Source organism: Pleurodeles waltl, chromosome 11 (assembly GCF_031143425.1).
Source record: "Pleurodeles waltl isolate 20211129_DDA chromosome 11, aPleWal1.hap1.20221129, whole genome shotgun sequence".
NCBI classification, from domain to species: Eukaryota; Metazoa; Chordata; class Amphibia; order Caudata; family Salamandridae; genus Pleurodeles; species Pleurodeles waltl.
The window spans coordinates 702,060,699-702,074,395 of NC_090450.1; the positions used below are offsets into that span (position 1 = coordinate 702,060,699).

A 13,697-nucleotide genomic window follows, 5' to 3' on the forward strand; every position below is an offset into this window, starting at 1 on the left:
GCGTAATTCCCTTTGGACTATAGAATGTCCCCTCCAGCTTCTAAAGTTTGGTGAGCAGGGTTCTAGCTAGACTTTACAGCTTCCATTCCAAATACATAGATGGTGTTCCAATGTTCAGCTTAATCTCACTAGGAATTGCAAGCACTTTGTAGACTGCTGTAAGACAAGAGCTGCCCAATGACTATCCTTCCCCATGACTATCCTAACCTTTAAGAAGCAGCCAAAGAAGGTGAAATCTGAGTGTCAGAAATGCCCTGTTCAGAAGGCTCAAGACTTAATTTAGTCCTTCATGAATGTCTCATGTAAGGATGTTGGTACTATCCAATATCAACTCACTGAGAAAGGAAGAGAGCATCTGATTTCACCTGCCAGACAGCCAAAGTAGGCAGAGATTGAAAAAAGTACCTTACTTTCATTAAGACTATGAAGTGCTTTTGTCCATACTTGTTTGTTACCTCCTTCAATGTCCAGAAAGACCACAAACCCCTGAGATGGCTTAGTTTCATGAAGAGTGAACACCCCATGCTTTTGCAGGAGACCTTTTCGGTGCAAGGATTGGACTTCCTGGTGGAGAATAAGGCTGAAATGTCACATGGGAATTCTCGTGTACTTTCTGCTCTACCCCAAAAAGCAAAAAGAACAGATGATGGATGGATTGCTGAACAATGCAAACATTCACTCCAAGTCACAAAGATCTGGGTTTAATCCATCTTTTTTTGCCCAACATGCCACCCTGTTTGAACCCAGCCATATGCAAATCAGTCTGGATATTGATCAGCAGTATCTCCTCTGCTGTGTCGGAAGGGTGCCACCCCCCTCCAGCAGCAGCAGCTGCAAACCTTTTACAATAAAATGGTAATAAATTATGTTTATTATTGTTTTATTGTAAAAGAGGCTGGGCCATGGGACGTGACAGGGACAGAGCTCAGTGAGCATGTATGTTTGGCTGGTCCTCTTGGACCGGCCAAACACTCATGCGTACTGGGCTCTCTCTAACCTGGCACTGTGTTGCTGGTTTGGAGACAGCTGGCAGAGGCTCCCACTCTACCTCAGAGCGCCAAGCCAGGGCGCTCTGCTCAATCCTAATGCTGTTTTCATACTGCCAGCATGGAGCCTGTGCCTGCGATGAGGACCGAGGAGCAGCGTGGTGGAGGCGGCGAGGAAGGTAATTTTTTTTTAAATAATTTTTTTTGTTTGTTTCTCCTTCCCCCGCAACACGACACCCCTCACCCCCTCCCCACGAGCTGCGACTGCCATTGTTATATATTTTTGGGTGCCCATAGGTTTGCTGTATCAAGATGAAAGGACCATTTAAGAAGTTGGGGATTTCCCAACGTAAGTTGTATGCATCATGAAGCCTGGTTCTTATATGGCCTATTCAACACCATGGCACCTTTGCTGACCTTTGTCACCTAAGCTAGCGGATGCCACGAAGGTCCCATCATCACCCCCCCCCCAGTATTCAATAATGATTTTTTTTTTTTTTTTTTTTCAACAGAGAACTTCCTGAAGCTATGCACAGGAGATTTTGGTTTTGGGTACAAGGGTTCCATTTTCCATCGGATTATCCCAAGTTTCATGTGCCAGGTGAGTATGGTACTACTTTGTAGTCTCGCTTAGGGCCCCATTATGATATTGCAAATCTTACGGAGGAAAAATTGGGCGTGGGTATGGGTCATTTGGGGATCAGCCATGAGTTCCTAGAAATAGTGGTCTTTAGGTTCATTGGATGTGTATTTACAAGAGACATTTGCGTCAAAAGACGTTGGTTTATTATAAGGGTTATGGTCCTTGGGTTCCTCACAATTTTATTAGCATGCAAACATGTCTCTCAAAAGAGATGCAAGAGCTCAATGCCACAATATAATCAAGGCCACTGAAATTATGTGATTCTGCGGCTGCGGGATTTACACATAATTATGATTTTACCACATAATCCACCATCTGCTTCCTAATTTGCAGATTTTGACAAAAAATGTTTGCAGCTCAAATGAGTTAAAAGTTACTAAAAATGATGCAACGTGTTGCAACACAGTGGAAGGCCCTTTGCTAAGGTTGACTTCTGTTGCTTTTTGCTGTATATGGATAGTAAACTGGTACTAATGATGTGAAACCTTTGCACACACTGTATTGATGTGTATTAAAACTGACAAAATAATGTGATAAGATTATGAGGAAATGTGCTTTATTATGCCGCATGATTTACCTTTTCTTGCTGCATAATTTATCCACCCTTCCCACATAATTTGGTCTGGCTGTGCCCCTAATTCAAGGGGCTCCTAAATATTAATCCACAAAAACATAAATCAAAAAGAAGCACACGTAATGAATTGTTCAAGATAACATCAGCAGTACAAAGGAAAACACCGCCCGCCTATTCTTGCCAAAGGAGGCTTGGCCTATGTGGAAGTTGGGAAAATTCCACACAGGCCGGTGTTTCTGGAACTCGAAAAGGCTAGTGGCGTATCAGTTGGATGCATGACTCAGGCTTCCTGTACATTCAATGGCACCCTGGTGCTTGGAATTGTTCCCAACTTCCTCACGAGACAATTCCACCGCTCCCACCGGGTGGATCTTGCAGAGAGCTCCTCTGGGGTATTCAGGGTTTCTGACAGATTCTTCAAGTATATTACGTTCGGGTGGGGTCTTATATATGTGGTAACCTGGGCCAAGGATGGGCTAATTTTAGAGCTAAAACAAGTTTCAAATTCCTCTAGGCCTAGGGTATTGGGGTTTGATTTATAGTGTGGGTCAAGTTACCCGTTCAAGGGGATTTTATTGTTTAGGTTTCGGAGGTGAGTCACGGTTCCATTTCCTGTATGGTACTTTGAGGCAAGTTTCAAGTGTTTGAGGGTCATTTTAGATCAGTTTTCAAGTTGGACCTGTAGGGTCTAGTGCAGCTGCTTTTTAGGGGCGACCGCAAAGCGCACCATCCCTCTTCTAATCTCTCTTTAGGGGGATTTTAACCACGCCCATGTTACGGCAGTCAGTTTTATTGGTTCATAGGCTTGGCTTTTAAAATCCGCTTGTTTTAATTTGTGAAAGGCATGCATACATCATGCCTTTTTTGATGTTTAACCCTCCTCGAGGGCACTGGTAAACTACTGGAAACATACGAGGCTCCATGTTTTCCGCACAGTTTCTGGACTACTTTTTATCTTTATTTCGCAGCGCGATCACACTGTGTTTTTTTTCTCCATTTACTGTGGCAAGAAAAGTCTGGTTAGGAGTTTAGAACGCCAATAGCTCTAACTCGACGTAATGCGAGACCCGTTGCATTGCAAATGTTTGTTTTTAGGCTTCTCTAAGGTACTTTGTGGCAGGTTTCTGATTTGGTTTCTTAGGGAATTGTGTGGCATGTATCACAGGTGGTTCCCGTAGGGTATTGTGAGGTGAGCAGTGAGTTGACCTATCATTCCTTCCCTGCAGGGCGGTGATTTCACGAACCACAATGGGACAGGAGGTAGATCCATTTACGGAAATAGGTTTGCAGATGAGAACTTCACTCTGAAGCACAGCGCTCCCGGAGTACTGTCGATGGCCAATGCTGGCCCCAACTCCAACGGCTCCCAGTTCTTCATCTGCACCCACAAAACTGACTGGTGAGTGTGGGCCTTCACAAATATTTGGGCAGGGCGGGAGTTCAGTAAGATCTTAGTTGGACTGTCCTGCCAAGCAGATGAAAGAGGACCAGCACCTATAGGATGCTAGAGTTTTCAGCAGTCTGGCATGTCATGATGCCTTGCAGGATCCTAGAGTCAGATGTGAGTAATCTGAATGGCGGCTGGACACTTTATAAAGGTCTTCGTGGAGCTTTTATTGTGCTCTGCTGGAAGTTTTGTCAAGGTCTGCTGGTACCTATGCGAGGGTTTGGTGGACACTGTGTGTGAGGGTCTGTTGGAGAATGTGTGAGGTTTCATTTTGAGGCTATGGCGGGGCCTTTGGTGGTTATATGAGAGTAGTTTGAGGGTTAATGGTAGATCAGTTGACAACACTCCTGCGGTCTTTAGTGGGTGATGTGAGGATGGGTTTGCAGCTATTGGAGGATCTGATGAGGCTGTGTGAGTGTTTTGGATGCAATGTGAAAGTGAGCAATGCTAAGTAATGCATGATGTTTAAGGATGTGTTGGGCATACGTAAGGGTCTTTCAGTATGTTCGGGTCTTCTATTGATGGCTACGTGAGGACTATTGCAGTTGTCTGGGTATCTTTTGAGTGCTCTCTGGGGGTCTGTTGGGGGCTATTTGAGGCTTAGGGTTATGTGTGGGTCTACTGGGCTGTTTATGAAAGCTTAGCAAGGCTCTCTGAGAGTTGCTAAGGCTATGTGGGCATCTGCAGGGGGAAACCAAGGGTTTTTTGGGTGCCTCATGGAGGTATGTTGGGCAGGGGCATAGCTTGGTCGGTATGATTGGGGGGGTGTTAGCTTCAGATTTCCCAACAATAATGCTAGCACAGGATGTTAAAGTACACTATACAACTAGCAAGGAGCATAAGAGGGGCTTAAGAGGCAGTGGAAAGAGGAATGCGTATTGGTGGGTGTACTAAGTGAGAAGAAGTGCATTATTTTGTGGAATGACCAACTCTTTTTTTAAGTCTTTCCAAAGAGAGAGAGGAAAAGAGTGTGTGTGTGTGTACAAATTCCTGGAGAAAGCTGACAGACACCTCACCATACCCAACTGAAAGCACCTGACCCAACTATTTATCACAAAATACATTTATTAGGGGGATGTAACACCCCACGCACCTGTGAAGCTAGGCCCTGATGCTGGGAGGCCGTGTGAGGGTATGCACAGTACATTGGGCACTACAACATGGTGGGAATGGATCTACATGAAGACGTGTTGGGACTGGGTAGTTCTGTTGGGGCTTAAGTGAAAGTCTGTTGGGTATGTGTAAAGGTTTGTTGGGACTATGGGAAGGTATGTCGAGGCTTGATGGAGAATATGTGAGTGATGGCCTGTTGGGAGCATTAACATGTAGTTGAGGGGATAGGTAAAGGTTTTTATGGCTGTGGCACTTTTTTAGTGATCTTTGACATATTATTTAGAGCTGTGTAGAGTCCGTGAGGGGCTGCGTGACAGATTGATGGAGTCTGTTGAGGCACATGTGAAAGTGTGTGACAGTCGGGCCAGCCTAGCGTCTGGTGAAGGCTATGAGTCTCTTGGGAAGTTAGTTGTGATTATATTGGACTGTGGTGCTGGAATAATGTTTGTAGTGTGGTACTTTCAGCCAACACAGTCTACACCAGTAATCGCGATCACAGAATACTTTGAGAGCTGGGTGTCTACAGCATCTAGAGCAGGGCAAGCTTCTATTTTTATGAGCTCGGAGGATGGGTTGAGGTAGGCCATGTCGTCATGCTAAGAAGGGGGGTTCTCACTTTACCATGTGTGGTCACTGTCTTTATCCCCATGCTATTGATATTACATAAGGGGTGCACCCATGTTTGAGGCCCCTTACTTAGTACAGAAGTACCACTGCAGCACAAAAGTGGGTTCAACCTACTATTATGTGCCTTTGTTTACATGGTAGGTGGCCCCACCACACTGAGAATGCCCTTTAGGATTATGTAAAGGGGTACCTTTCCGTGATCCCTCAAATGGGCCTTTCAGGGAACACCACCTATGGCGGGTGACATCATTTTGTAAGAGAAGCCAGGGGATGCTCTGTAGAGATGCAGAAAGTACTGCAGGGGGCATGCTGTAGTATTTATACAGGAGCACCCTGCTTCTGTGGTCTCTGAGCGTACTCCTTAAGTCTGTGAGAGGGTTCTGATGTATAAGGGCAAGGAAAGAAGTTCTGTGGTTGGGATACAAGGGGGAGGTCTGCTGTATGAGAAGAATTTTCTCTATACCTTAAATATTTTATTTCTGTATAAAAAAAACTTTTCCTTGGTGATGTTACAGATTCCTCTGTCCTCCAAACAGTATAGTCCTGAGTCATTGCTAGAGGCCTTCCACCTTTTTGGACGCACTTTATGGTGCTTTTTTTGCTAATGTGTGTCATTTGTTTTCTCTGACTCTGCCACCCTTGGCCTGACCATGTGGTTAATCTCTGGTCTACTCTGAACCAGGTTGAATGGGAAGCACGTTGTCTTCGGCCACGTGGTGGAAGGGATGGACGTGGTGAGGAAGATGGAATCCTACGGCTCCAACAGTGGTAAAACTAGCAAGAAGATCATCATCGCGGACTCAGGCCTTCTGGACTGACCTCGCCTTCGTCTTAACCAACGCGACCATTCCATGCGCTGCTGGCGGGTCCCTCGGTGCTTGCAGAGCTCTTCAAGACAAGCTCACCCTCATCATCCACCCAGCTTGCTGCTGTGTATCTACACCCTCCTCTCCAACTTTAACCCTCCAATCTCTTCTCTGAAATCTCTCTTCCTTCCTGACCCACTCACTACATCACACACCTTTGCCCGCCCACCCCTTTCCTCTCAGTATAATCCGCTCCCAAAGCTCCTCTTAGACAATTATACAGAAAAGATAACATTAAATAAAGGTTTCACTGAACCAAGCTATGTTTTTTTTTACTTCACTCTAGCACTTCCTAAGTTTTGAGACAGTTATAAAATGGCTTCTAAAACTGATACCCTGAGGAAGTGACACGCCGGGTCTATGAAGAGTTGTCCTTGTCAGGGGTATGTTGGCGTTCCAGAAATTATTTCCAGACGGTGGGGTAAACCCAGACTGCAGAGAGTTGTTCTGAAGCAGGGATACCTTGCATGTAGGAGGGTAAGCTGGGGACATAAATCGATGCTGTTTCCTGTGACATGTTCTGATTACAGGATCACTTTCACTGTGACTTGCGTCTGTCTGTGTTTGCGCATGCGCAATGGGTTCCTAATCTACCCTGTTACAGTCAGCGCGCTATTTTAACGCACTTCCATTTGAGCTGTGGTCCGCTGCCTCTCTCCCTTATGGTTGTTCAGTCATAACCACACAACGTGGGTTTCAGAAACCCTCGGTATATTTTACTTCACCACTTTTCTGCTTTAAGTATCGGAACGGTCACTGTACTGTTTTCAATGAGCCCCCACTCATGTGGCCACCGAGGAGGGGGGGGGGGGGGGGGTTGGAGGGTTCATTTACAGGCGTCCCTTATGCGCTGATGTAAACAGGGGTGTGGTAGTGATAGAACACAGAATAAGCACCTATCGTTTTTAGACGTCTCTATGTCACTATCAGCTGTAATTCACTGCAGGGGACTCTTCTCAGACCCTTTACTAAACTACTAGCGTAGCCAGTGTGTCATGCGCCCTAATTCAACGAAACCTCATGCCTGATGTTTGAAATATAAAGTATAGCAATAATTAGGGTTCAGTGGGCCCCTCGGGCCTCTGGGCCTCGGTGCACTGCACCTGCTGCACCAATTGAAGCTAAGCCCCCTATACTTAACACTGTACAGATGGTTGACCGATGTACCACCTGAATTCCAGAGCTGAAAATGGTTCTCATAGTCAGTCAAGGGACTACTATGCACTCAGATTCCCTCATTCAGTTATAGGTTGCAACACTTTCTGTTTATTTAAGAACTACATTATATGCACATAGTAGTCGTGACATAAGAATGAGACCCTCTACATGCCAGACGTCAGAGGATTCTGCCCAAAATGATATCTTATCCTGGTAAAGATGATCACTCAGATTGGGTTTGGCAACAAAGTGCTTTAAAACATACTCTGTTGTAGAGAAGCACTCTACTCGTGGACAAAGGCATAAAATAATCTGTTAGGGTCAAATATATTACTAGCGCCCTTCAGTTTTTATCTGTCTGTTCCAGCCTTTAAAGGGTATTCAAAATGTTTTTCCTAGAAATTTTGCACGAGGAACTAAAATGTTCTAACTGTACTTTATGCTATAGAGCTGAGGCCCGCAGAACTAAAAAGTGTTTACTTTAAGATTGACATTTCTAATTCAAAGATCTCTCGCAGGCAAATGAAGAGTGAATCATACTGGCAACTCTTTGATCAGGCACATTCAGACCCACAGCCATTCATTACTCCCTGCTGGCTGTTCTTGTCACACACTTTGGAACTATTGCTTCAGTTAATGTCGCTCAATGGGTGATCCAGATGGCTCATCAGTTACCCAGTTGATTTCTACGTCCAACTCTCACCTCAACATTAAAACTCTTTTTTTTACTTTCTTACTGCATTGAACATCTGACAAGTATGCCCACCAACAGCTCAAACAGAGCAGCCATGAAATACCAGACATGACTTGCATCTTCAGTTCAAAAATGTATGTTGACTCTGGATCCAAGCTAAGAAAGTAGCTCCAAACCCACCCTCTGAGATAAGCCAGGGAAGATGCGGGAAGCAGTGGGATAGAGAAAGGAGAAGGGGAAAAAATAAAAAAGGAAAGATATAACAAGCATTGTCAAAGCTGAGAGGCCTCGCTTATGACAGATCCATTGATTTTGTTATTTTTTACTTAATTCATATGGTATGGCCAAGGCCACTAGAATCATGCATCGGGAGAGAGCCAAATTATGCGGCAGGGTTGAGTAAATTATTTAGCAAGAAAAGACTAATTATGCAGCATAATGTGCCATATTTTGTAATAGTATGTCTTCATTATTTCAGCACTTTTAAACTTGGTAATAGTCTCTGGGCATTGGTTGCATTACATTAGTACCAACGTAACACCCAAATATAGTAATAAGCAACAGAAAAGCAACAGTCGAGATTTCCAAAAGTCCTTCTACTGCACGGCAACACCTGTTTTGACATTTTTAGTAACTTTTGAATCGTTTGAGCGAGAAACAATTCTTTTTGATGAAATCTGCAGATTATGTGGCAGATGATGGATTATGTGGCAAATCTTTAATTATGCAAATATCGCTGCAGAGCCGAATCATATAATTCCAGTGGCCCTGGGTATAGCCTGTTGCATGCTGTGTTATGGTATGATATGGCCTGTCAGTGTCACTGTAGTATGGTATGGCATCGCCTGTCATTGTATATTAAGGTATGGTATGGCCTATCATTGTATAATATGGTATCCCATGGATATGGCCTTTCATTGTATAGTATGATATGACCGGTCGTTGTATAGTATTGTATGGTATGGTATTTATTGGCTTGTCATATTATGGTAAGGCATGGTGTGGTCTGTCATTGTATATTACAATACAATTTATTACTCTCTCTGCACCTTATACTGTGTCAAATGCTAAAGAGGAGTGCTTGGGGGAGTACTTCTATGAGCCAAGGTTGAGCTCGGAAACACCTCGCTCTGCACCAGCAAGCTGATGTGCTTTAAACATCAATCTGTTCCTCTGCGCCCTATACTGTCATTAAACGTGTCAGTCCCAAACTGAAAATGAAAGACATTCGGCAAAGTGATTATTTTTTTTTTTTTTTATTTAAAATAAAATGTCCCGTCCTCTCGTGCCTGTTCCTGACCCCCTAGGAAAGGGGCACTATCACCTCACGTTCCAAAAGTAGACGATGCCACAGGGCAGTCTGAGTAATACTAGAAAACCCGTGTCAGGGCCAAACGTGAATGGCTTCTTCGAGGGTGGGTTTCAGGAACCCCAAGAATATTCATCCGTCAAGCCCTATTTCACGCCATCAATCAGTGAATTCAGCAGATGTGGCTGTGCTGTTTGCCAATCAATCCAACACGCTCCAGTGACCGTCGCTAGAGCGTGGCAGGCCAACAAGACCGGGTTTCAGTCTGATTTGTTTAGTTTTTTCACGTCCAGGTCTGTAGGTTTGCGCTTATCTTTTTATTCTGTTAAAAAAAATGTAAACGCGGGCGCACTGGCCCTTGCTCTGTTAAATTAAAACGTGCAAACGAGCAGCAACTGACACCAGTCCCCTGGTACTTCTTAACTCATTCTGCCAGTGCTTGCTGCCGGCACCCCTAAAGAGTATTAACAAAGGTGGACTCTGCACAGTGCTTCATTTGTAAATTAAGAGGTGCCAGTGCTCAAAGCCCTTCTCTTAAACACGAGGCTGCTGTAATTAAATCTGTCAGCACTGAATACTGAGTCAGCGTAATCCTGAAGCCATTTTGGGCCTCTTCAATCCATTTACGGCCACCCCTTCCCCTTCAGCTCATTCTGCAACTTTTTACTCTCTCCCTTTATGACGCTTTTTAGTTTTTCCTTCTTCCGTCTTTCACATATGTGTCTTTTGCTCGCAGCAAATGCTTGAGGCATAAGACTAAATCCCGTCCCTCACAAATAAGTGCCGGTGCTCAGCACCGGAAACAACAAGCACAAATTAAGCCCTGACTCTGCAGGAGCACAAAATGCATGCTCAGGGTCATAAGTGGGGCAGCAGCTGTCAAACATCTGCATGTAATTGTTTGTACAACCTGTAAACAAATGGACTTTGCATATCTTTGAAGGCAAGCTGTCACCATCTTGTAACAAATCAGTTTCGTGATGAAATTATCACCTTATTCAACGAATACACCACACGATATAAATGTAATTCTCCACTTCAGTATTGCAATCTGCGCTGCTTTCGACCTACAAGTATTTGGTGCCAGACCACACGTGAAAACCACACCCACCATTGTATCCTTAAATGACCCAAAATATTAAAATCAGCCTACACGGAGTGCATGCACAAACAGCAACTTTAGCAACAAACACTGGCAAAGTCAACCGGTCTCGGCTTAAGAACCTGCTAACTTTTCTAATGAAAATTAACTGGAAAACAGCCGGGGAGTGATCGTATGCTATTCCGAGGGCTACCTGAAGCACACAGACGAGGTGAGCAATACAGAGAGTGGTGGTTAAGTTGGGGAAACAGCTGAAGCAGCCTTACGGCCAGCACTGCTGACTTATGGTGAAGGATCGCACCGGCAGGGGGCTAGAAGGCTGGAGCAAAAACCCTGCCAAGGCCCGGGGAAGAGCACTCCTGGGAGTTGTAAGCTTGCGAAAAACTGACAATGGGCACAGGAAATGGTACCTCTGCCCCCTCGCCCGAGATGGGGGCAGAGGTGAACGAAGTGCCTAACTACGGGTCGGGGAATAAGCGTGCGAAACGCCAGTGACCAGTGGGAGGCCTGATGCACATTTCAATTTCCACCAAGGGGGTTTGCAAGGTGTTCGGATGGAGACTGATGCACTTGACGAGGGGGTGCAGAAAACGCACCACCACACAAGGCTAAGGTCAGGGGTAAAAGAGGGCCTCAAAATGTGGCTAACATTCCTGGAACGTTTTAATGGGATCCCCATCTGGAGAGAGGGCTGGGTATCATGCATGCAAATAGAGCTGTACGCAGACTCATCAGGCAGTCTGCGTTTCCAGGCTATCCTCAAAACAGGTGGTGCGTGAGGAAATGGCCCCAAGAGTGGGCAAGTGCAGGCATCACCAGAAATATTACTCTTGGAATTGTTCCCCATACTGGAGGCTGTAACAATAAGGCAAAATCAGCTCCTATGGGCTTGATCTCCTTAGCTCAGCAAAGGTGCCTTGAGGCCCTCCCCCTCGGTGATGAGGGGAAGTGTCGCCCATTGACTCCGACCTGGGCACTTCAGGTTTACGCCCTGAAGCGCCCAGGGCGAGTGTCAATCAGTGACACCTCGTCATAGAGTGGGGTGGGGTCAGAAGTCTCACTGACCCTATCCTACTCTGTGACAAAGATGGGACTGCTGCCTTCCCTCATAGGCTGACCTAAGGTTAGCCAGTGAGGGAAGGCAGCAGTCCCAACCTTCCTGGGACCTCCGAGGCGTATGATAAGTGTATGTGTTTTTAAAATGGATGTCTGGTGTGTGCATGTATGTTTGAATGTTGATGAGTGTTGTGAATGGATGTGCGTGCTAATGTGAATGAATGAGTGTGAGTGTGCTTCCCGCCCGCCTCGCTCGCTCCTAAAATTACTGGCCGCCACTGGTTAAAATTACTTCGGTATTTGGTAAAAATACTGTTAGCAAGCAATCTAGACATAAAAGTGTGGTATGTCCCTGCTTAAGCAATGCACTCTCTCGTTTCCAAATGGGCAAATTCAGGAGGCTGCCACTAGAAGTAGAGCAGCAGATGGCACCATCCCCAGACAGCTTGTGGACTATAGTGGATGTGACCTATAGCTAATAGAACATGCATTGGTCCCAAAGCCGACCAAAAGCTATGCAACATACACAGAAATTATCCAAAAGGTGACAGGGCTAGCAGCATTTGACAATCACAAAGCAACAAGCAGGGTAACAGAGTTATTCATACAAATGGTCTTTTAACCAAAATAAGTCAAAATCATGGGCACAGCCCCTCCTCAATCCACAAGAAAACACATCCATCTCACGGTATACTTCTAGGAGGACCAAGGAGGAGGCATGGATCTGACTGTTTTGCGCTTACATCATAACAGGTACAGAGCACAAAGCCATGTAGGTGGTCGGGCAGTCATTCGTGTGAAGGATTCAAGCCTGGTGGAAACAGGGTGGGCCAAAGAGGGGCAATCTCCCACAACAGACAGACATCAAATGGTTTGGGCTACCCGGAATGCGTTGGGAGCAATTAGGGGCAACCCTCAAAAGATTACATGCCAGCCGGCAAAGGAAGACAGATGTTCTGATTATGCACTTGGAGGTCAACCAACTGGCCCAACTGGGCAGGTGGGAGTACCTGGCTCACATTAGATTGATTTAACAGAGGCATCAAAGTTATTTGACAACACTGTCCTGGTCTGGCTAGAGATCATACCAAGGCAGAAATGGAGGAGCGCTTGGTCAACAGGAGCCCTAGATAAATCACAAAAGAAATTGAACGTGGCAGTGAAAAAATGTTGCATCGAAAACAGATGGGAGAGCATGCGACATGACCTCATCAATTTACAGAGGCGGGAATACTTTCACAGTGACAGGGTACACTCGTCCCCTAAGGTAACAGAGGTTTTCTGGTCCAATTTATGGGCAGCCATGAGGCTAGCAGACTGCAAATTAATGTCCTGAAAGCTTTGGGGAGCTGCCATCAGGAAGTAACCCGCTGGCGGCATGGCAGAAAAGAACTCAAGGACGATGGGGAGGCTACATCTGACATGGCGGGTGGCAGAACTACTTACCTTGTGATGCCTCACGACAGGGGGAGACAGCCATTGGAAGGGGTGCATGAAACACGGCACTCCGAGCCCAGGTCCGCAAGAGGGCAGGATGCAATGAACCATTAAAAGTAGTGAGTGCAAAGACTCTAGTTCCTCAGAAAACATTGGGTTGATTTATAGCAAGTTAATTTCTGATTGACAGGTGCTGACAAAGCAATGATGCAGAAAGTGATTATGGTCTTTCAGAGTTAGTGCATCATAAAAATTTAAAATTGATTTATGAAAGTCGGTCACATATAATTCATGGCGCCTGATGGGTCATAAAAATATCAATGTGATTTAAGATAAGCCTGTCAGGAATGATTTATGGCCTCTAATAAATATCAGAAGGGACATGCACTGTAAATCAATGTTAATAAACTGCAGACAATATTTTCAACCTACTCAAAGATTTATGTGTATCATTGTTTGGGAGTAGGCTGCATGCAGGGGTTTTGGGACTAGGAAATCAGGTTTGAGTACCAGCACCGCCTCAACACCCTGTGATACAAGGCACATCATTTATAACATTGGCTGAGTTCTCACTGTACATATAATAAACATAAAACAAAAGGACACTGAGAGAACAATAGGGGCATGGGCCACATCAACAAGATTATGACTTAGTGGAAGACAGGGATGGAAAAAATATGGAGAC

The 13,697-nt window shown here is 45.2% G+C and overlaps 1 protein-coding gene across 2 annotated transcripts in view; it reads left to right on the top strand.

The window, feature by feature from the left end:
- Positions 1-6,515, top strand: part of LOC138266665 (peptidyl-prolyl cis-trans isomerase F, mitochondrial-like) — a 49,315-nt gene extending 42,800 nt beyond the window's left edge. For both annotated transcript variants that reach the window (XM_069215469.1, XM_069215470.1), the window contains 3 exons: positions 1,499-1,587; positions 3,430-3,602; positions 6,073-6,515. In XM_069215469.1, coding sequence (XP_069071570.1) covers positions 1,499-1,587; positions 3,430-3,602; positions 6,073-6,208 — 398 coding nt within the window. In that variant the 3' untranslated portion in view covers positions 6,209-6,515. The remainder of the gene's footprint in view (positions 1-1,498; positions 1,588-3,429; positions 3,603-6,072) is intronic.
- The last annotated feature ends 7,182 nt before the right edge of the window (positions 6,516-13,697 follow it).